Source organism: Protopterus annectens, chromosome 7.part0, assembly GCF_019279795.1.
Source record: "Protopterus annectens isolate FY-2018-M chromosome 7.part0, PAN1.0, whole genome shotgun sequence".
Lineage (NCBI taxonomy): Eukaryota > Metazoa > Chordata > Ceratodontiformes > Protopteridae > Protopterus > Protopterus annectens.
In genome coordinates, this window is record NC_056739.1 from 1,044,284,843 (window position 1) to 1,044,306,859 (window position 22,017).

Genomic DNA, 22,017 nt, shown 5'->3' on the forward strand with positions numbered 1-22,017 from the left:
TGGGCGTACTTTCGTTGAAGGTTGTGCGTCAGGCCTGGCAAGCCGGTATGTAAAAATCAACTGCCAATCATTAGCGGACCGGAGTTCCACTGTGGCGACCCCTAACAGGGAAAAGCTGAAAGACACAAACAAACAAACCGACAGGGTTACTGTGGGTATCATTAGTATTAGCCCTAAGTTTTATTGTACTTGTCATTCTAAGGGTATTGTTTATGCAACTATTTGTCAGAAATAGGCTTGTTTTGTTATTGGAAAAAAACAAGCTGGCTTTTAAGGACAGGATAAGGGAACATACTTATTGTATTGGTAAGAATTACCTTAACAGTGCCCTGGCTTAACACATTTCTGAGTTTGCTAAGCATTAATTTGTATTGTTTGGCATGGAAGCTTCCCGGCCTAGCCCATAAGGTGGCACTGCAAACCTTTAAAAAAAAAAAAAAAAAAAAAAAAAAAAAAGTTTCATGAATTATTCTGGCTGATAAATGCAGGGGTTAATCCTGGTTTAAATGACAACATTTGTATTAATTGTTTATTTAAACTAAAATCTTTAGGGCTTATGTGAGGTTTTATTTAAACTGCAACTTTATTTTATGATTTGTAATATTATTGTCATGTTTTTACTTAATGTTTTTAACTTTGTATTTTTTTTGTTTTTTCCCTTGATGTGTCATGTGATTAATGACGTCACATATTTAAACTGAGTTGGTGTGTTGGTTTGCTATACTGATGAAGTTTCATATTTAAAACGAAAGTGCTTAATTATCTTGATTTGGTTGGTAGTTTTTTCGGATTGTTGTATGGTGTCCCACCCAGTTTGTATTTTGTGGTGTGCTCTGCTTGCTTTTAGTTTTATACATTTCAGGTGGTTACTGTCTCAAAATGTTCCACAACACTGTAATATCCTTTTCTGGTTTTATCAGGTGTAAAACAATACCATCTGCAAATAGAGATAGCTTTTCTTGACTACCATACAAGTTATATCCTTGAATTTATGAGTCCCTTATTTTCTTTGCCAGTGGTTCTAAATATAATTTAGATAAAGTGGAAAGAGGACACTCCTGCCTGGTTCCTCTGCTCAAGCAGAAATTATCATAGAGGAACCCACCCACTTGAATTTTCACCTCTAATCCCTTATCAACTTCCAAATCAACTTCCATTGCTCTGCTAATAAAGTCCTAACTTACTCTGTTAAATGCTCCAAGACCTACCAAACAGCAGTGGTATTTTCTTACATTCTGCTTCCCTCTGGATCATCAGTGTACTTTTAATGTTGTCAGCTGTTTGCCTCCCCTCCACAAAACCACATTGATCCATATCTATCAATTTTGGCATCTCTGTTACCATTCCTTTAGCCATTATAGACATAAACACTTTATAGTCATGGTTTAGTATTGAAATGGGCCTGTATGAGGTCGGATCTGATGGATCTTCATCCTCTTTAGGTATTACAGCTACCACCGCTGTCTTCCAGGATGTTGGTACTTCTCCTTCTCTTAAAATACTGTTAAGCAAAACCTTCCCTATCCTTATCAGTTTTTTCCTCTTGGCTTCCAAACTACCACAGGAATACCATCTATTCCTGCGGACTTTCTGTAGATTGGTTATACATCACCATTGTTATCTCATCTCCTCCTATGCTGTTAGTAATTAAACCCCAACCACCTCTGACTTTGGCATATTTAATTCTTCCATAAACAATTCCATTTGTACCTATACTTGATTTCCATATTTCTCTGCTTTATACAGACTTTTATAGAATTTCAGAAATATTTCAAATACTTCTATAGAATCTCTTGCTGTCTTCCTTGTTATAGGCTCCATAAGCTCGGCAACAACCCTTTCTACTTTCTGTTGCCTAAGTCATTGTACATTTTTAGATTTCCTAATCAAATTCTGCATTCCTCTTTAATACAGTTTTTCTCAACCTTCCATTAGCAAAGTTTCACCTGTGAGAGGTAATTTTTAAATGTCAGAAATAAATTTGTTTCACCCCAAGTTCTTCTGCATTCAGCATTCGCTGAAAGAGCTGTCAACTGAATGGCATGTTCCCAACTTGCGTGTAAGGGATAAAATATATATTAAGAAACATATTGGACCATTTGAGAGATGTAAAAACCAGAGAGGCAGATAACACTGCTGTAAAATCACTCTGTGTATGTCATAATTTAATGATGAAGAAACCCATATTAGACTAGTTGAGAGATAATTTAGAAGCAAATAACCCTGTTATAAAAGATTTCAGGACGCAGTGGCATAAATGAATTTTAGATTCTTGGTCATGGAGCAGCTTGAGTCATAAGGAAGAAACATTAGCAATGGTTGTTATATATGGAAACATTTTAAAATAGAAAACCTAGAAATCTGGAGGTCTTACTGTAAAAATTAATTAGAAGATTTTTTGATATTTTAGAGTGGGAGACACTGCCTAGTTCAAGAAAATTGATACCGTCTGATTTAAATACAGTCTGATTTAATGTTCTATTTGTCCCCTTGTGTGCTAAAACTAAGGCACTCTGTAATTTTATTGGAAGTGGAAGGTTTTTGTGTGCAAGGTTTAATGCAAGGTAGTTTTTTTTATAGAATTTATGGCTTTTGGTGGATCTAGAGCCCACCTAATGTATTCAGAAATGTATTTACTGATTCTCATCATTCTGAAGGGAATCTTACACCTGAGAACTCCTTGTAATCACACATAACAAACTGTTCATGTTCATCATATTGATCACAGCTGCAGTAGCCTTACCTGTAACAGCCATCCAGCTTCCAAAGCTTTGGGGCATCTTTCACAAGCCCAAACTGTCAGACAGCTTGAGCTGAAGTGATTAAATGACAAGTCTGGGGGCTAAACCCTTCAAAACATTACTGCCGATGAAAAGTATGCTTTTCTAAGGCTTTTAAAGAATCATTGGTTGGCTTGGCGCTGTTTCTTTGCTATGCAGGTAAGTTCCTTTTGGGGAAAAAAGCTTCACTTTCTAAATATTGTTTGTGTTTTATCAATTTCTTCTTCGGAAAAGTTATTTTAAACAGATAAGTTTAGTGTTTTAACAGACTGTCATGAGACTATGTTGTAGTTCGTAACTAGAGTGCTCTTTTTTCCAGTCAGTTTAGAAGTTGTGTAAAGTCACTAACTGAAAAACATTTTTTTCCTGTGGAAAAATTATTTTATTTTATTTTTTTGGAGAGGGGTAGAGAACTGTTTTAAAGCACTTTTTACTTTGTTTTCTTAGAAGGCTTGTAGTTTTTACTGGCATTTGCTGCTAGTCTTCCCTGGGGAAAATGTACCAATTTCAACTTGACCATGTAATAAACTGTCAGTCCCACAGTTGATCCTTCATCCATCCACAAAAAGATGTTCTGTCTGCTTTAGAGGATGTGTGTGGTACTGCCTGCAGTTTTCCTGATAGTCGGCTGCCCCTAAAATGATAGATAGAATGTATAAAGTTCCTCAGTCTTTTAAGTTTTTATACAGTGTTCCCAAACCTGACCCAGCATCTGTAGATTTAGTGATCCCACTGGTGCTGAACAGTTGGGTAATTCCAGTCCCTCTTTCTGATAAGGATATGCAAATTATTGATAAGTATGGGAAAAAGTATATACTTCTGCAACTTTTATTTTCAGAATTTTGAATTGTAACGCTCAAAGTTTTTCGAAAAAATGAACTGCAGAACTGCTGGCAAAAAAAACAAGTAAACCAGAAGCCAAAATTTTAGCGCTTTCATCCACTGTTTAATACGTAAACTTCCTCAGAAACATTTTCAAGTGATTTCCAGTTCCTTAAATAACTTACTAAACAGGAAATGACATCATGACCATCAAACTGAAAAAATAACAAATGTGATTTTCTACAAAAATGAAGTATCATAATGATAACAAAAAAAAAAAAATATATATATATATATATATATATATATATATATACAAATGAATGTATATACACGTACATATGTATAAATGCAAAAATACAGTCATAAAAATGCAATGTAAATCCATGCTGTGTGAATAGCATAATAATCAACTTGAACATATGAAATGCATATCCAAAGACCTCTCCCACGTAGACACAACAATCACATGCATGCACACACACACACACACACATATGGACATATAGACATGTACCCCACACACACGCACACACACACACACACACACACACACACACACACACACACAAACATAGAACCAAACAGTCACTATGAAAATATAAAATACACATGTAAAAAAATATATGTATATGTAAATATAAAAAATATATGACAATATAAAAATAATGATATATACACACAAGTACACACACCGAAATGTATATAATATAATATATATAAAATGTAATATATGTATAAAACACAAAAATATGTATATATATGAATAATGTAAATCATATCATGTCTCTGAAGGGAATCAGAGTGATATGAACATGTATGTGTGCACACATGTACAACTCACACAAAACACACATGGATCACATGCATATGGTCTCAAACACCTATCTATATTTCAAAAAACATTTTAAATTAATATAATCATTGAGGCCAGGCAACCTATCAGCCCCAACAAAAGTTGCCACAATGTCTCCTTGCATTCTAAGACATTGTTTAAATCTCCTCCAAATTCACTAGTGTTGATTTTTTCCAAAACTGAAAATTGAAATTTCTTAAAATCTCTACATGTTAAAGAATGTTTGGCCAAAGAATTAAACTGATCTTTGTTTTTTATAGCCAAATTGTGCTCATAGATTCTTCTTTTTAGAAGCCTTTTAGTTTTTCCTATGTAATAATGTTCACATGAAACACAATTGGCGATGTAAACAACATAATCGGAATTACAATTGTAATAACTCTTAGACCAAATGGTGTAATTAAGAGATTTTATGAATACACTAGTACTGTTACTGATAAATCTACACTGCCTACAGTTATTGCGTGCATAAGTACCCCTCTTAATACTGGCTGCTCTTGTCATGTCCTGATAACTATAATGATCTATCTCCAGCATAGATTTTAAATTTTTAACTCTTTTGTAAGTGAAAGTGGGTTTCATCCCTAAAGTACCAACCAAATCTTTATTTGCTAATATCACTTTCCAATTGTTAATGATGATGTCCCTGATGAACCACATTTCGTCAACAATTGGTAAAGGGAACGCTAGGTGGTAACTACTGGTATTCTCTAAAACTTTGGAACCAGAACCGGACTAGAAAGAAGAATTGGTTTAGCAATCCCCTTCCTTAAAGAAATGACCTCTTTCTCTATTGTTTGAATCCAGTCTAATGCGTAACCTCTATACATGAATAGTGACCTTAAAAATCCTGCTTCACTTTGAAATACATCATCATCAGTGGTGAGCCTACTCAAACGAATTACTTGGCCCTTCACTACTCCTTTTTTCATATGTGTAGGATGTAAACTGTCCTTGTGTAAATACTGGTTCGCAAAAACCTCTTTCCTGTATATTTGACTTTTCAATGTGTTATTAACTGTATCTATACTAAGAAGGACATCAAGAAAGGGAATGTTATCCCCAAAACCACTCAATTTGAAGACCAAGAAGTCAGTACTATGATTCAAATCTGTCACGAAGTCAGAAAATTCTTCAAAAGTGCCATTCCACAAAAAAAGTAAATCATCAATAAATCTAAAATATGCAAGTGCCCTATTGAAAAGATGATGTTTAACCAAAAATGTAAGCTCCCAATTTGCCATAACCAAATTGGCAAAAGCTGGTGCCACCCTCGCTCCCATTGCTACTCCTGAAATCTGTTGATAAATATGTTTACCAAATCTGAAGAAATTATTCTCTAGGACTAACTCCATTAGATCACAAATGGTGCTAACCTTGTGTTTCTCAACATCAGAATATGAAGTCAGGTATTCCCTCAAATATTCTAATCCTTCTGTTTGCTTGATAGCAGTATATAAGGACTTGACGTCAAGAGTAGCAAAACTGACAGAACTAGATGAAACATCTATATTCCTTAGTTCTTCCAATAAATGCCAGGAATCTCGGATGTAAAATCTAGTTCTCTGTACAATAGGATTCAGAATATAGTCAAGCCAAATAGATATATTCTCAGTTTTAGAATGCTTTGCGGAAATAATAGGTCTAAAAGGTGGGTTGTGCTGGTCAACATGTAATTTTGGAATGCCAAATAATGTAGCCAATTTTGGGTGTTCGACCAACAAATATTCATAACTCTGATGATCTAATTCTCCTTGGCTAAACATGTCAAACAACAGTGTATCAACTCGTTGAAAACTTTTTTTAATAACATTGACACTAGTCACTTTGTATGTCTCACTGTCACTTAACATGTCTATCATAGATTCATTATATTGAATGGTATCCATGACCACAATTTTTACCCCCTTTGTCGGCCTTCATTGTTCTAATATCAGAATTTTTGCATAAATCTTGCAAAGCTCCCTTTTCAGAGGAACTTAGATTGTCATCACTTACATAGCCTGTCATCCTGCGAAACTCATTTTCACATTGATTTTGAAACATTTGCAAAGTAGTATGCAGTGGGGGGTTAAAAGTACTAGCTTTTTTCGGCCCAGTCATGGAAGAAGTTTGAACAGTGACCAACACATCATGCATTATATACTGTAGGTTCAATTTTCTTAAATATAATCTAAAATCTATTAACAATCTACCAATATTCACTCTATTGTTAGGTATAAATGAAAAAACTTTTTTCAAAACGTTAACAGTTTCAGTGGATAAAGCAACTCCAGATAAATTAATAACATTGATGCTAAAATCTTCAGCTTGTCTTGTGGTATTCACTTGTATTTCCTCTGGTTGGGGTATCTCCCTCTCCCTTTCCCCTTCCATTTGTTGTGGGATGTATTGTTCCACTTCTGAGTCTGTTTGTTGACTGGTACTGCCAGCAGAAAAGGGCCTTGGTTAGGTCCCTGCTTTCCATTGACAAGTATTTCAGCATAATTTCCATTAGAAGAATTGCTAGAATGTTGGTTGTTAAAGTCAGAAATGGCGCCGACTTCTCCATTAGATATACTGTTGTGTCCAATATTCCTGTCAGAACCTCTAGAACCAACATCATTTGTTGTTGAAAATGCTATAGTATTTGTGGCTTCCTTAGCCCCAGGACTTCCACTGTCACTGCTGTTGTAGATCTTAACAGAAGGGTCTTCTACCCTGTCTTGTAATAAATATGCATGTTTGGCCTGATAAGCCAAAATGCCTCTTTTTAGTTTGTTGTTTCCTAGTCACAATGGAAGCCCGGTGCCTGTCCGCCTTCACTTCTACACCGTTGTATAAAAGAATATAATCTTTAAAACATCCAAAGCATTTGATTTTCTCATCTAGTGTTTTAATATTTTCCCTAATAGTCTCAAGTTCTTTCAAATCGTGTTCAACCAAAAAACCCATCATGGTGATGCCAGTATTGTTATAAATCTCAATAAGTTTGGTACTCAGTTCATCACCAAAAGTTACACAATTAGGGAACTTGGCTGTCCTTAAGCCCTGAGGCACAATTTTCCTATTTATACATTCACTCAAATAGGATAACTCTAGCTCTAACGTGACAAACCTGAAAACCATTTTTTCTAGGTCATATATGCTCTTTTTACAGTTAATAGTGTCAGTATAAGCACTATAATTTATCAACTTACGTGCTGCTGAATCAGATGCTTGAACTTGAACATCAGCAAACGGATTATTGAAAGATTTGCAAATGTAATCCCACACATTGCTTTCATTTATTCCCTTGTTTGTGGTGTTCAACACCGTCGTCGATGCTTTAGCTGAACAGCTAGTGCTGGCTGTGACGTCACTTCCTGTGTCGTCTGGCGGTAAATCTAAAACTGTAGCTGTTAAAGACTTCTCATTAGTGCCTTTGACTGAACCAGCCACACTGCTTGCAGAATCACTAGCAATATCCAACTTAGAATGTTCCTTGAACATGGTGGAAACAAAAGTGTCTTTGACTGTTTGAACAATAAAAGCGATAAGTTCTTCTTGGGTTTTCTCTCCCACAACCTTGGCAGGACTAGAGCCACTGGCAGGAACTGGATACACAGTCAAGTCCAAAAGACTGTCTTGACTGCTAAAATTGGCACTCAGCTGCCATGGTGATTCACCAGCTGGACCACAAACCTCAAAAATTACTGACAACCAAACAAAACGAAAAAATGAACTGCTGGCAAAAAAAAAAGTAAACCAGAAGCCAAACGCTTTCATCCACTGTTTAATACGTAAACTTCCTCAGGAACATTTTCACGTGATTTCCAGTTCCTTAAATAACTTACTAAACAGGAAATGACATCATGACCATCAAACTGAAAAAATAACAAATGTGATTTTCTACAAAAATGAAGTATTATCATAATAAATAATAAAAAAAAAATATATATATATATATATATATATATATATATATATATATATATATATATACAAATGAATGTATATACACATACATATGTATAAATGCAAAAATAGTCATAAAAATGCAATGTAAATCCATGCTGTGTGAATAGCATAATAATCAACTTGAACATATGAAATGCATATCCAAAGACCTCTCCCACGTAGACACAACAATCACATGCATGCACACACACACACACACACACACACACACACACACACACACATATAGACATGTACCCCCCCCCCCACACACACACACACACACATATAGACATGTACCCCCCCCCCGCACACACGCGCGCACGCACACACACACACACACACACACACACACACATAGAACTAAACAGTCACTATGAAAATATAAAATACACATGTAAAAAAAATATATGTATATGTAAATATAAAAAATATATGACAATATAAAAATAATGATGATATATACACACAAGTACACACACCGAAATGTATATAATATAATATATATAAAATGTAATATATGTATAAAACAAAAAAATATGTATATATATATGAATAATGTAAATCATATCATGTCTCTGAAGGGAATCAGAGTGATATGAACATGTATGTGTGCACACATGTACAACTCACACAAAACACACATGGATCACATGCATATGGTCTCAAACACCTATCTATATTTCAAAAAAAATTTAAGTTTTTCTCACTAATTGTGAAAGTATGAGAATGTCTTATCTGCTGTTTTGTCTTGTAAAGAAAATCTGCGTTAAGTTTCTTCTGTTGCACAGGTCACTACTAATTGTTTACAGTGTATATATGGCTGCGTTGATACTTCTTCCAGGGCTATGGCCGCTTGTAATATTTTGAGGATATTTGCATGGCTGCATTCTCAGAACCTCTCAGGTAATGTTAAAATGAGATTTTAAACTCCCCTAGTCATCCAAACTTCAGACATTTCTTAAGGTTTTTTTTTGTGTCTGGATATTATCAGTTCTCTGCCTTACCCTATGGAGTATCCACTGCACCAAGAGTGTGCAGAAAGTGTCTAGGTCCAGTTATAGCTCATTGCAGGCTGCAGGGTATCTAGATTTTTCCATGTTTAGATGAGTTGCATAGCCTTTTTCAAAGTGACAGGAATCTGTCTGTTGTGTGAGAGTTGTCTTACACAAGCTGGGATTCTAAGGGAGTATTCAAAAGTCTTTCTTGACTTCACACAAAATTGTTTTCCTGGAATGTCAAAAAGACACCTCAGTTCAAAGGGCTGTTCTTCCACAGATAAAAATAGATCTAGATCTGTTTCTAAGGTTTTCCACTCAAATTTAAGTCATTGTGAGGGAATACCTCACAATGTTTTGTGTCATTTTTTCTTTGATTCTCATGATACCCCTGACAAATGAGAACTATACAGTTGTATCTTAAGTCTCTTTTATCCCAGTACCAGCACCCATTGTCTTTTCACATCCCAGTGCTTGGGTTTGTCAGAAATTAAATCACTTGCTGGAGGTGACAGATATCCTTAAATCCAGGTCTCCCTTTTCCTTCCTGTAAAAATCAGTCAGTCTCCACAGGACTGAGCAATCAGAGTGAAGGTGTAGGCAGAAGTCAGATCTTTATGAAGCTGGTTAGTTGTTGTGTCTTGGGCAGGACACAACTTGTATAGCCCAAAAGCTACTGCAGTAGTGAAAAATTCAGACTTCTACAGTTATGGGTACGTAAAGCTGTGCTTTATAGCTTATTGCCTGTATGGTGAATTTGCACAAAATGATTAGAATCTTGTTTTGGTTTTCTTCAGTTAAAATGTATAGCTTACAAAAAGTGTGATTTATACTGTAGATTATTCTGAAAGAACGAGAAGAAAAGAGAGGACGTCTTTCTACTGATCACAGTCTAATGGGCTCTGATGAGCACAGTGACTCCATTTTGAGTTTAACTGATGAACAGTCCCAGGAATTAGTTTCACAAGAAGGTAAGCAATATAGCATCACAATTTAAAAAAGAGAGTTTCAAATAAAGTGGTGAGATAAACATTTAATTATTTTTATCATTACCACTTAGACATCTGGAATTTTTTTTATTAGTATGCAGATATAGGTCACAGTTTTGTAATGCAGGCTTTTCTTTCCATTGATATGGGCTTTTAGGAGACATGTATATGTTACAAATTTTTACATTTAAGAAAAATGTAGGTGTATTGTGGTTTAGGGTTGCCACCTTTTCAGATGCCCAAAGTGGGGCATTTTTTGTGGAAACGAGAGATTTTGCAGGACACGCCATACACACTGCCACTGAAAAGAACTTAATTTCACTTTTTGCCAAAATAAAAGCTATTGTCATAGCATCTGTGTTGCTTATGATGTTTCATATAATATTTGTGTTTCAGATACAACATAATTGTTTTATACAAATGTTAAAGAAAACTTATGAAGTCATTTATTTTTCTAAAATCTCAGGATATTTGCCATTTTTCATTTTTTGCAAGCCACAACTGCTCAAGGGGGGACTGTCCTGTGCAAAGAGGGACAGTTGGTAACCCTAATTATGGTTGGAGTGCATCTTTGGTGTAGTTCTTTTTGCTTTTGAAGACATCATATAATTTCTGTGTAAAGTGCTGTCATAATAAGTACCTACTTAGACTTAGTAGCTGTTTTACCCTTCACTTGATGGAGCTTTTTTATCTGAGGTGCTCTGACTTTTATGTTTATATATGTATATGCAGGGTGACTTGGGAAGTAGCAAACAACCGTGTGACTGTATTTTTTTTTATATTTGGTCTAGGACTGAAATGCTAGTGTTTTACACTCTTGCAGTTAAAGTTAAGAAATATTTGCTAAAGTTTAACGTTGATGTGATGTAGGGAAATATTGCCACCCCATCTATCTGGAATTTTGTAAATAATTCTATGTTATTTGTGAATATTGATATGATTTATACAGAACTGTATGTTATGTACTGAGCTAAAATGTAACCACAGCATGCCCTGCTGACATAGAACAGAAATGCATATAAACTATATACCTGCGCAAATGCATGTTTTTAACGGTAGAACCTAGAATATAAAAGGGTTAACTTGCAAAACTTCAAGAAAATATGTTGAAATTGAATTGCTTTACAATTGATGCTATAAAAGTTCTCTCTCATTTTCAGTGTAGTAGACACAATGTCTAGAGCTAGAAATGTTTGTATTGTCTTGAAAGAGAAGTAATTACTGGGCTTAAAATGTAAAAGTGTTTTATGAATTCCAAGATCTGCAAACATCTGAGAGAGATGTATTTTTCACACAGAGATATTGTATTCTGTTAGTTTCTGTTTTAGCCTGGGAACTGAAGTCAGCTGACAAAAAGTGATGTCATCCGAGTTAACCCAGCAATAATATTTGATATTAATTTAAGAACTTTCTCAGAGAGAGACTGTGCATTTTGAATTTTGTCTTGGACATAGCAAGAACATCCACTCATCACCATCTGCACTTGCCTTGCTGTAAGTAAGAGTTAGGGCATAGTATCTCTTTTAGATATAGATAGGAATATAATAAATATTAGTTTAGATGCTTTCTGTATTTATTTGAGACTGTCCTGCAATGTTGTTTTAAAATATTTCCTGTGATTTTGAACTCTGAAGTTACTTTGTTAATTTACTGAGTGTTGTCTTGTTCTTTTATTATTTATTAAATATATTTAAACCTGTCTTAGTGACTGATTGAGACATATTTAAGCTCTTAGAGTACTTGCATGTGTATTTGGTGACATTGTACAGGTCACTCCTAAATAGCCTTGCAAGTCTTGGTCAGAATACCATTTGGATTAATAGTAACATTACACAGTAGGATTGGACACCCTTTGTTAAGGGCCTTAAAAGTAGCTGATAAAGGGTTCTGGTGGCAGTGGTAACTACCTTATAGTCTGGGCAGAAGGGATCATTACTAGAAAGCCTGTGCCATCCTTCCCAAGCTGTGTGTGTGTGTGTGTGTGTGTGTGTGTGTGTGTGTGTGTGTGTGTGTGTGTGTGTGTGTCAGCTATTTTGGCAGAGACACGAAGCACTGGTTGGACAGAGTGACTGTTGGAGTACTTGGCTTGGAACCCTGGCTAAGGACTTGACTCTATAGCTGTGCCAGTGGGGAGTCTTATTGGGGATCTGGAGAAAGAGGCAGAAACTAGCCCCAGACTGACTATGATCTCTGTGTGCTCTTAAGGGAAATTGCACTTTACTGTTTGTGTACTTGTCATCCTCCGAGTGTATACATCTCCCACTGTTGCCAGTGGTGAGGATTGAGGCTCCTTGATCACTGGGCCAGTGCAAGGATGTCACAGTTGTCATTTTTAACTCTTAGCTAGCTGCTTTATTTCAAGCAGATCATTTTTTTTCTGAAATAAGATATTTACAACAGCAGAGAGGATTCTTGCAGTATTGCCTTATGTCAGTAGTCAGTAGGCTTATTTAAGTTGGCAAGTATTGCTGTTTGATAATGACCATGTTGAGAATGCAAAAGGCTGCAGCCTAACTGCTATCCAGAGGGGATCTTGAGTAACTTAAAAACTTTCCCTAAAATAACTTCCTAGAGGCAGAAAGCATGTAAACGCAGTAATTTACCACTGATGCAATATAGATGGCTATTGCATAGAGAATATCAGCTGCAGGTGAGGCACTGTAGATATGTGCATTGCTCATCATATTTGTCTCTTATCAGGGGCAGGGCATTTATCTCAAAGCCAAACCCATTGTAGACATGCAAGACAGACATCACATTTCCTAGTGTTCCTATGCCTTGTAAAGGGGTACACCATGTCTCCCTGCTTTTGTGCCAACTATAGGTATTAGCAATATTGCCACACCACCTGGCTGGAGGATATGTCTGATACAATGTGGGTTCATTTCCACATGGCTGGATTAGTACTGTATAAATATGCACATTAATTCAGCAGTTGCCTTTGGGTGACATGGTTGGCCTTTTCACAGCTTGTCAAAGTGTCAGCATTGCAAAGTGTATGATCACACACACACACACACACACACACACACACACACACACACACACACACACACACACACACACACACACACACAATTTCCATTAAAAGAATTGACTGTACAGTACTAACACTCATTTCTTACCTGTAAATTGTCTGTATTTATTTATATTTGCACAGTACTAACACTCATTTCTTACTTGTAAATTAGATCATTTTATTTCTGTTTTGTTAACTGGGTTGTCCATTTGGTTTTTGGTTTTCAGTGGAGAATGAAGGAAGAAAAGCTCCATAAAGTACATAATAGCAAATTTTTAATAATGTACCCTGGAGAAGCTTATGTAAACTGTGAACTTCAAGTGAGATGAAGTGTTCATCATGAGAAAATGCTGAGAAGTTGCATACACTAACTATATGAGATAAGGAATATTGGTCAGCATCTGCTGAGATGCTGTATACAGTGATGTCTTCCAGTAGATACTGGGTAAACCTAGAGAGCACAGTGAATAATCTGTTTTGTTGCAAGAAAAATGCTACTTCTAATGTAATATTAGCTGTAGATAAATACTGTGAAAATAGTATGTAGTAGATCAACATAAGGAACACTGTACCTAACTTGTTTGATTAGTGAATGAAGTGCAGTTCAAGCTTTTCATTATCTGCTGGTGAAAGCATATGTCTTGATTTGGTAAACACAAACATAATTGATAATGTGGTATATTTTTGTGAAGAACAGAACAATAACAGTGGTTAAGGACATTGGGGATATGTTTCTACTTGGTAGGTGAGAGTGTAGTTTGAGATACTTCATCCCATAGTAATGGGAGATATAAAGGCTACAGGAGCAGCAGAGGTAGGCATAATGGTTAAGGTATTTACCTAACAAACACAAGGTGCAGGGTTTTATTCTCACATGAGATAATTGTCTAGATTTAAAATGACCCAGAAGGGCAGTTAGCCCAGTATTTATCTATGAACGTCTCTTGTGGATTTGAATGGAGAAAGTCTGAATGCTAGTCATGGTGCTCTCATTTCTGCAGATGAGAAAACTAGTTTGTATGCTGGAGGTTTACGTAAAGAAACTTTAGGGTATTTAATGTCTGCCCAGATTCACAAGCTACTGTTTCAGGTTCCATTAAAGCTGACATTATTGACAGAATGAAGGCAGATTATGTTAGAACATGGTAAGATGATTCTGTTAACCATGCTGTTCCTCTCCAGAGTAAACTACTTTACAGTTAAACAGGTAATGATGTTACTAACAACTAGGCATTTGAGAGACCAACTGAAAAGTGTTTTAAGTGAGGAGAGAGTATTTGTGCATCCTTCTTTTGCTGCAGTAATTTTAAAGGCTTTGAGACTGTGTGACTGCAAGAATGGTGTAAATTTTATCTAACAGATGTGGACTACATAGGTTCATAGGTGTGTACTAGGCTAATTGCCCTGGAGCCTTTACAAGCCTAGCCCATAGGATTACCATGGCATCGTGCCACCTGACCTTAGTTCCCAGTGCCTCTGTCGAGTAAAGCCACTGGCGTGATCCTGGGGGTGACTTCTATTACCCATACACTCATCAAGATTTCTCTTGAAGAGGGCCAGTGAGCTGCTCTGCTTGACATGTATGGGAAGTCTATTCCATAGCATGGGCAGTCTCTGGGTTATGAACCTGTCCCTCCAGCATGTTCTGTTGATTGTCGTAATGAGGTTGAGGTCTCTGGAGCATGTGGTGTGGAGGGATTGGGATTTCTTTAGATGTAGCATTTCCAACAGAGCTGGGTCCGACATGGCTTTGTAAGTCAGGCAGATATCGCCTCTAAGTAGGTGATATGAGACAAGAGAATAGTTGGGTTTTTTTGAGTCTGTCCGTATAGGACAAATGTTTAAGGCCTAGGATCCTCTTACTGAGATACTTTTGCAGCCTCTCCAGTTGTTGTAGGTGTTTAGTGAGGTACATGCCAATTGGGGCATTCTACTCAATGATTGGCCTAATGAGGGAAGAGTAGAGGGAGACGATGACCTTTTTCTTCCGGGATGCAAAACTCGTAGTAATGAGATGTGCCACATAGAAGGACTTTCTGACCACAGTGGCAATGTGGTGGTCAAAGGAGAGGTTGCTGTCAACCTGTGTTCCCAGATCTCTTATAACGTCTTCTGTGTTCAGTGGACTACCATTGATGTGGTAATTCATGGGAACCGTGTTTTTCCCAAAGGGGATGACGACACATTTTTTGGCATTGAGTTTAAGGCCATGGTTCTGACACCAGTTGTTGGTCTCAGTGAGGCCTTTCTGTAGGATGTCAGCATAACTTGGGGAGTTAATAATAGCTCCCAACTTGCAATCATCTGGGAACTTTGTCAGCCAGAGTCGCTTCATGTTGGCCTGGACTTCAGAGAAGAAGATACCAAACAGGAGAGGACCCAGGACCGAACCCTGTTGGACTCCACTCGTGACTGGTCGGCAGTCTGACTTGGAGTTAGCTACTTTCACACTGTTGGTTCTACCTGTGAGCCAGTTTGCAACCCACCTAGTGATGTAAGGATTGATGCCTAGCTTAGTGAGTTTTTCTATGATTACTGAGTGGGGAATGGTATCAAAAGCCTTGGCCAGATCAAGGTAGGCTGTATGAACCACCTTGCCTTCATCCACAGCTCTGGTGACTGACTCAGAGAAGTCAACCAATTTGAGCAGGTATGATTTACCCTTCACAAAACCAAACTGTGTGGGATCCAGAGTTTGGAGATTCCCTCTATTCTTGTTTATTAGGTCCATGATGCGTTCCATAGCTTTGCATATCAGACTTGTCACGCTAATGGGGTGATAGTTCCCAGGCAAGGGCGCCCGCAGGCAGGTGCAAGGGGGTGCATTTGCACCCCCCTGGAATTGGCTGAGCGGGAGATTCATTTACTTTTAAGTAAAAAAAAAAAAATACATTATATTTTTTGAAGGGTGTTCTACTTTAAGAACGCCCTTTGCGTCCAGTCAGTCGCACAGAAGCTTCTGCTTTTGTGCGACTGACGCTCCCGCGCAATTTGAATTCCAGATGATGTCTCGACAATGGATGAAGGTACAAGCGATTGACGGTTTACATTTTAATCTTCCGCTCCGAAGATGTCTGGATTACGGATGAAAGTACAAGCGAGAGGTAAGTGTGTGTGTGTGTTTAAATGATTAAGAGGTGTGTGTCTGTGAGAGAAATAGGTAGCGGCTTAGGAGGTGTGTGTTGAAGATGTCACATGTGTTGTGTGTGCGGCTTGTGGATGTAAAACTACACTCCCAATCATGAGTGGACAGGTGATCAACTGTGGCGACTGGCGACCCCTAACAGGGAAAAGCAGAAAGAAGTATGACTTCTTCAAGCCACAGTCTTAAATAGCATACTACCATTACAAACCTACATTTCTGCTATTTTTCACATAAATGTTTTGGCGTCAGTAAACACTTGATATGTTAATTCTTTACACTGAGTTTTTTAATTGGGCATGCCCATATTTTCTTTTGTAAGCATTATAAAAAAGCACAGGAATTCTGACAAAAGAAAATATGTATATGCCTAATTAAAAAACTCAGTGTAAAGAATTAAAACATATCAATTGTTTACTGACGCCAAAACATTTATGGGAAAAATAGCAGAAATGTAGGTTTGTAATGATAGTATGTTATGTGCCACTTTCTTTTAGTACATTAGGGAAAAATAAGTTTCATTCTTTTTAGTTCAGGCACTTGATACTAAGGGCTGGGCCGGGTATCTAAATGTCACTAATGAGATTGTTGATAGTGAATTAAGGGAATGAATTAAGGGAGTGTAGTGGTGAAATACTCAAATGAGAGGGTAGGGAGGCTTCTTAATTAAAAATAACCTGCAACCTTTAAAGGACCACTTTTCTGTGGTCCAGCAATCAGAATGGATGATAGTGGTCAAAGCTAATGGCAGTGATACTTCCCACGATTAGTGGGAAGCTAACAAGTCAGACCTAGTCATATACTGTGTTTAAATAACTAATACAAGCAGGGAAAATGTTTTGCTGCATTACATACGACATGTATTCTATTGAGGAGGGGTTGGCAAGATGATAGATTTGCTTAGTGTGTTTAATTAATGGTGACACTTTTATTCCTTTTATTTGTAAGCTTTGCCAAGGATCACCTATGACATTCCAGGTGATCCATACTTATTGTATACTTAGATAATTCTATTTCTCTTTTGTGGTGTTGGTGATGAGTGGTTTCTAATTAATACAATTAATATTTGATTATCTTAAGTAACTTTACCCTTGTGTATATAACTTTGATTCATCTATGATCTACTACTTGGCTATAGTTGGGAGATTTTGAAAGTAAGCACTTAATTTAACACTTGGATGTTACACACTTATTCTCTGTTGTGAGTAAAATATATGCTCTCTTATGGATTTCATTTTAGCCAGCAATTCAACACTACCATATTTAACAGTTATGTGTAAAGTAATCGCATGTAAAAATCTAATTGATACCAGTCCTGAGTTTCTAACTTGTTTTGAAGTTAAGTGAAGAGCAGTGAAGTGACAGGAGTAATGTTCATTTTTCAAAGTGCAATGTGATAGGTTATTTTCCTCTTGCTGCCTGTAGAAAGGGGTTTTATTAACTTTTATTTGCCCTAATTAGGTACAGGATGGGACAGAGGGAAGTGATACATAATTTACCTTTCAAGCTACATCATTTCTTTGTATATCCTTTAAGGCTTCTCAGCTGGAAAAGTGTTCAAAACAATAAATTTAAAACACGCTCTCAAATGTGTTGTATTATACAAGGACTATAATTTAATACAGTCAAGAAGGCGAATCAAATAACATGTGTTTGCATGGTTCTACATATACAGTACGTGTGCAATGAGCCTATAATTTGAAACACAAAGGTAAACTTTATCCACCACTGGTCAGATGTATTTTCTTTGAATGTGGGTTGCATAGCTGTTTCAATGAATGAGAGTTTCAAGGGCAGATGATTTTTAATGCCAAGTCTGTTTTCATTATGAGACTGTATTGTATTGTATTGTTTAGTAGATGTCTAGCAGTGTTTGTGCTATAAAATTTAAATTAAAAGTTTTAAATGAAATCCAAATAATCTTTGCAGAAGTAAAGCATAAAGACACTATGCACATTACAGTGTTTATGGTAAATGGGAAGAAATGACCAAGTAATGGGATACTGGAATGGCTGGGGGAGCTGTGTATGGGAAAGGAAACTTAGTTATATAACAGTCTGAACATTTTTATAATGGCTTCCATAGTATAGTGTATCAAATCACACCCTATAAAACCATCCGTTTCTGTGAGCAGTAAGGCAGCATGACAGTTTTTTTTACCTAAGCATTTCTTTATTTCATTTTGTTGACTGGCTGGATATCATTAAGCCTAAGGCATTTTCACATGGGATAATCAAGGTGCATTTAAAAACAGTGGACAAATTGCATTCACTGTTCTACAGAGAAAAGAATGAAAAGATAGTGCTGTATATTCTGGAATTCTGATGAGTGCTGCAATGCATTTTAATATTTGATGATAATGAATTCAGTACTGGACTTACTTGGCTCGGCATATCACTTGGTTGTCTGCTTTCCCTCCCTTACTTTGAGAGTTATTTTCATACATTTTCTTTGTAACATACAACAATATGTAAGAGAATACATATTAAAAGTGTATTTTTGATGGGATGTAACCTCATTTGAACAATTTTGAAAGCATTTTGTAGATGGAACTTTTTCTGTGCTTAGGGGGGTTTCATTCTTCCTGTTAAATTAATATTCATATTTCTTTAATATTTAAAGTTAATAACTAGAAAAGACTGTGCAAGGCACCATAGGCAATTTATGCTTCAAGAGCAATAGGCCTTGAATTTGTAGATGAAACACTGAAATGTAAAGTTGTTTTCTAGCAACAACCTCTTCAGTTGTTTCAGATATCTTTAATGTGGAATTATTCAGATTACTTTTACTTCTGCAGAGATTGTGCCTATAGACTGATATTGGTGGATTGTAATGACAGAAGTTTGAGTGGCTTTTTATGGTTGAAGTGTTCTGAACTGGGCAGTTTGCCATTTAGTCTGTTTTGTTTCATTGCTTACTAGAAAATGTTCAAAACTAAATTTAGAGTAGTGGTGCTATTATACAAGGGATATAATTCAAATATATTTTATAATTAATATAGTCAGAAACGTGAATCAAAGAACTTTTTGCATGGTCCAAAAAATGCAAGGGCTTATGATTTGAAAATAGCCCAAAGGTAAACTTAACTTGCCACTGGCCAGATGCATTTTCTTTGAATGTGTGTTTCAATGTTGTTTCAGAGAATGTGGGTTTCAAAGGTAGAGAAGTTTTAATGCTAAGTCTCTTTTCATTGTAAGATTATTGTGTTTAGTAAATGTCTATCAGTGCTTGTGCTATAAAATTTGAAATAAAAGTTGTAAATGAAATACAAATATATGTAATCATTGTAGAAGTAAAGCATAAAACAGTATGCAGACTGAGAGATTTGAACAGTGTCTACGACAAATAGAGAGAAATAGCCAAGTAATAGGACACTGGAATGGCTGCGTTGGCAGAGGGGTGGGGTGGGCTTGGGGCTGTGTGGGCGGGGCCAGCAGAGGGGTGGGGCTGCATGGGCGGGGCTTGGGTTTGCACCCCCCTGCAAAAAATCCTGCGGGCTCCCTTGTTCCCAGGGTCTGTACTCTCTCCTCCTTTGTGGAGAGGGATGACTGTAGCAGTGCACTGTTCGGTAGGGACAAAGCCTGAGGTGAGGCTGTGATTGAACAGGGCACACAGGTGAGGTGCCAGTTCACTCTGTAGTTCATGTAGAACACAGCCAGGGATATTGTCAGGTCCCATAGAAGCTATATTTTTGGCTTTGGACAGTGCTGTTTTAATTTGTGCAGCAGTAATAATGGGTGCCTGGCAATCTACTGGTATTGTGACTGGACCTTTGGGGGATTGGTAAAGTTCGCACAATCTGCCGGCCAGTATATTTGCAATATCTGTTGGCTCGGTATAGGAGGTACCATTATGCAGTAGCTCAGAGCAAATCTAGGTATTGCCGCGGAGATTCTTTACATAACTATAGAAGGCCTTGTGGTTGTCTTTACTATGTGCTGCAGTTCTGTTTTCATAGCTAGCTTTAGAGGGTTTGATGAGGGATCTCAACTTTTTGTTGAGGCTTATAAGGGAGGTTTTTTTAGTCTTTGGACTTCACCTTATTCCGCATCAGTTTTCTCCTCCTGTTGCAGAGTTTGTTTATGGCAGGGGACCACCAGATTGGCTTTCCTTTTTTGAGGAGAGTGTCTTGGTTCTATTGGGTATGGCAAAGATCCATGCATTTCTGTATGTGTTTGTACAGTGCATTGGTGTATGATTTGGCGGTCATGCAACTGATCTCCATTTGCATGGATGCCATGAAGTTAGCCACCTGTGTTTTTAGGAGCCCAAAGTTAGCTTTGGAAAAGTTTTTCATGGTGGTTACCTTTGTGAGGGTGGTGAGAGGGATGTGGATTTCCAAGGTGATTAGTTTATGGTCAGATCTAACCAGGGAGGAGTTGACTATTGGTGTAGAGCAACGGTCGCCCATGTTAGAGAGGCTGGGAAGTATTAAAATCCACAAAAGTCTTCAAACTGCTATACGTTTTAACAGAAGATTGGTAGCTGAAGTGTCTTTAATGTCCTGAAGGTAACCAAACAGAAAATGGCTGCATTAAAACACAAAAAAGGAGATAGAAAGCAATGTGAAACAGAGGTGGGAAAAGTAGACGGTAATGGTAGCTGAAGAAGAAAATTCCCCAGTTATCCTAGAGCAAAAGGCTGACTCAGATTTTCAAGATAAGTTACTCCCTCTTGGAATACATAACAGCCAGCAACATAAGACTGCACCAAATAGATCTTTTAACCTGGCATTCATAAGAAATAACTGGTGTGCAAACTGCCAGAAAGTTGATAGAAGAAATGATGGAATAGCAGCTAAAATAGGAACACATGACACAGAAAACTGTCTGAATTCAAGGACAGGTAATGCACAAACTTTGTGGGCTATATAGCAATACCAGAATAAATCAGAGAAGGGCTGCAAAATCTTTATCAGACTTTATTGCCAATATTAACATAGAAACAGCACGTAGACTAAATAAAAGTGTAGGTTTATGGAAGACGGGCAAACATTGGACAACATTAGTTAAACCCCTTGTAATTCAAAATAATGCACTGGACAGTAATAATACACTAATGTTAATAGTTTTGTATGCTGAAAAAGTGTTTGGCTGAGTGAGTTGGGAATTTATTAAGAGGGTGTTTGGGTTTCAACAAATATGGAGAACATTAATATTCAATGTCTACAGGGGAGTGTAAGTTAAGAATAAGTGTAGCGGTGAGCTGTCTAAATTGTTTAGTCTCACAAGAGAAACTTAGCGGATTGTTCACATTTACCACTACTATTCGTTCTTTATTTAGAGCAGTTATCCAGTGAGCCAGTGACATAAGACAGCCAAATATAGTAGGATATAAATGGAGAAACTATAATGAGAAAAATAGCCGTTTTTGCAGATGACATAATATTGTCTTTTACCAGTCTGGAACATAAAATAAATGTCCTTAGTTAAATTGAAATAGTTTACAAATATAGCAGGCTAAAACATGAATGAGCAAAGGTTGTAGTAGTAG

The 22,017-nt window shown here is 36.8% G+C and overlaps 1 protein-coding gene across 1 annotated transcript in view; it reads left to right on the forward strand.

Annotated features, from left to right (window-relative positions):
• Positions 1-22,017, forward strand: part of SECISBP2L (SECIS binding protein 2 like) — a 1,453,372-nt gene that overhangs the window by 894,477 nt on the left and 536,878 nt on the right. Inside the window, exon 13 of the mRNA XM_044077590.1 lies at positions 10,213-10,345. Within this exon, the coding sequence (XP_043933525.1) occupies positions 10,213-10,345 (133 nt within the window). The remainder of the gene's footprint in view (positions 1-10,212; positions 10,346-22,017) is intronic.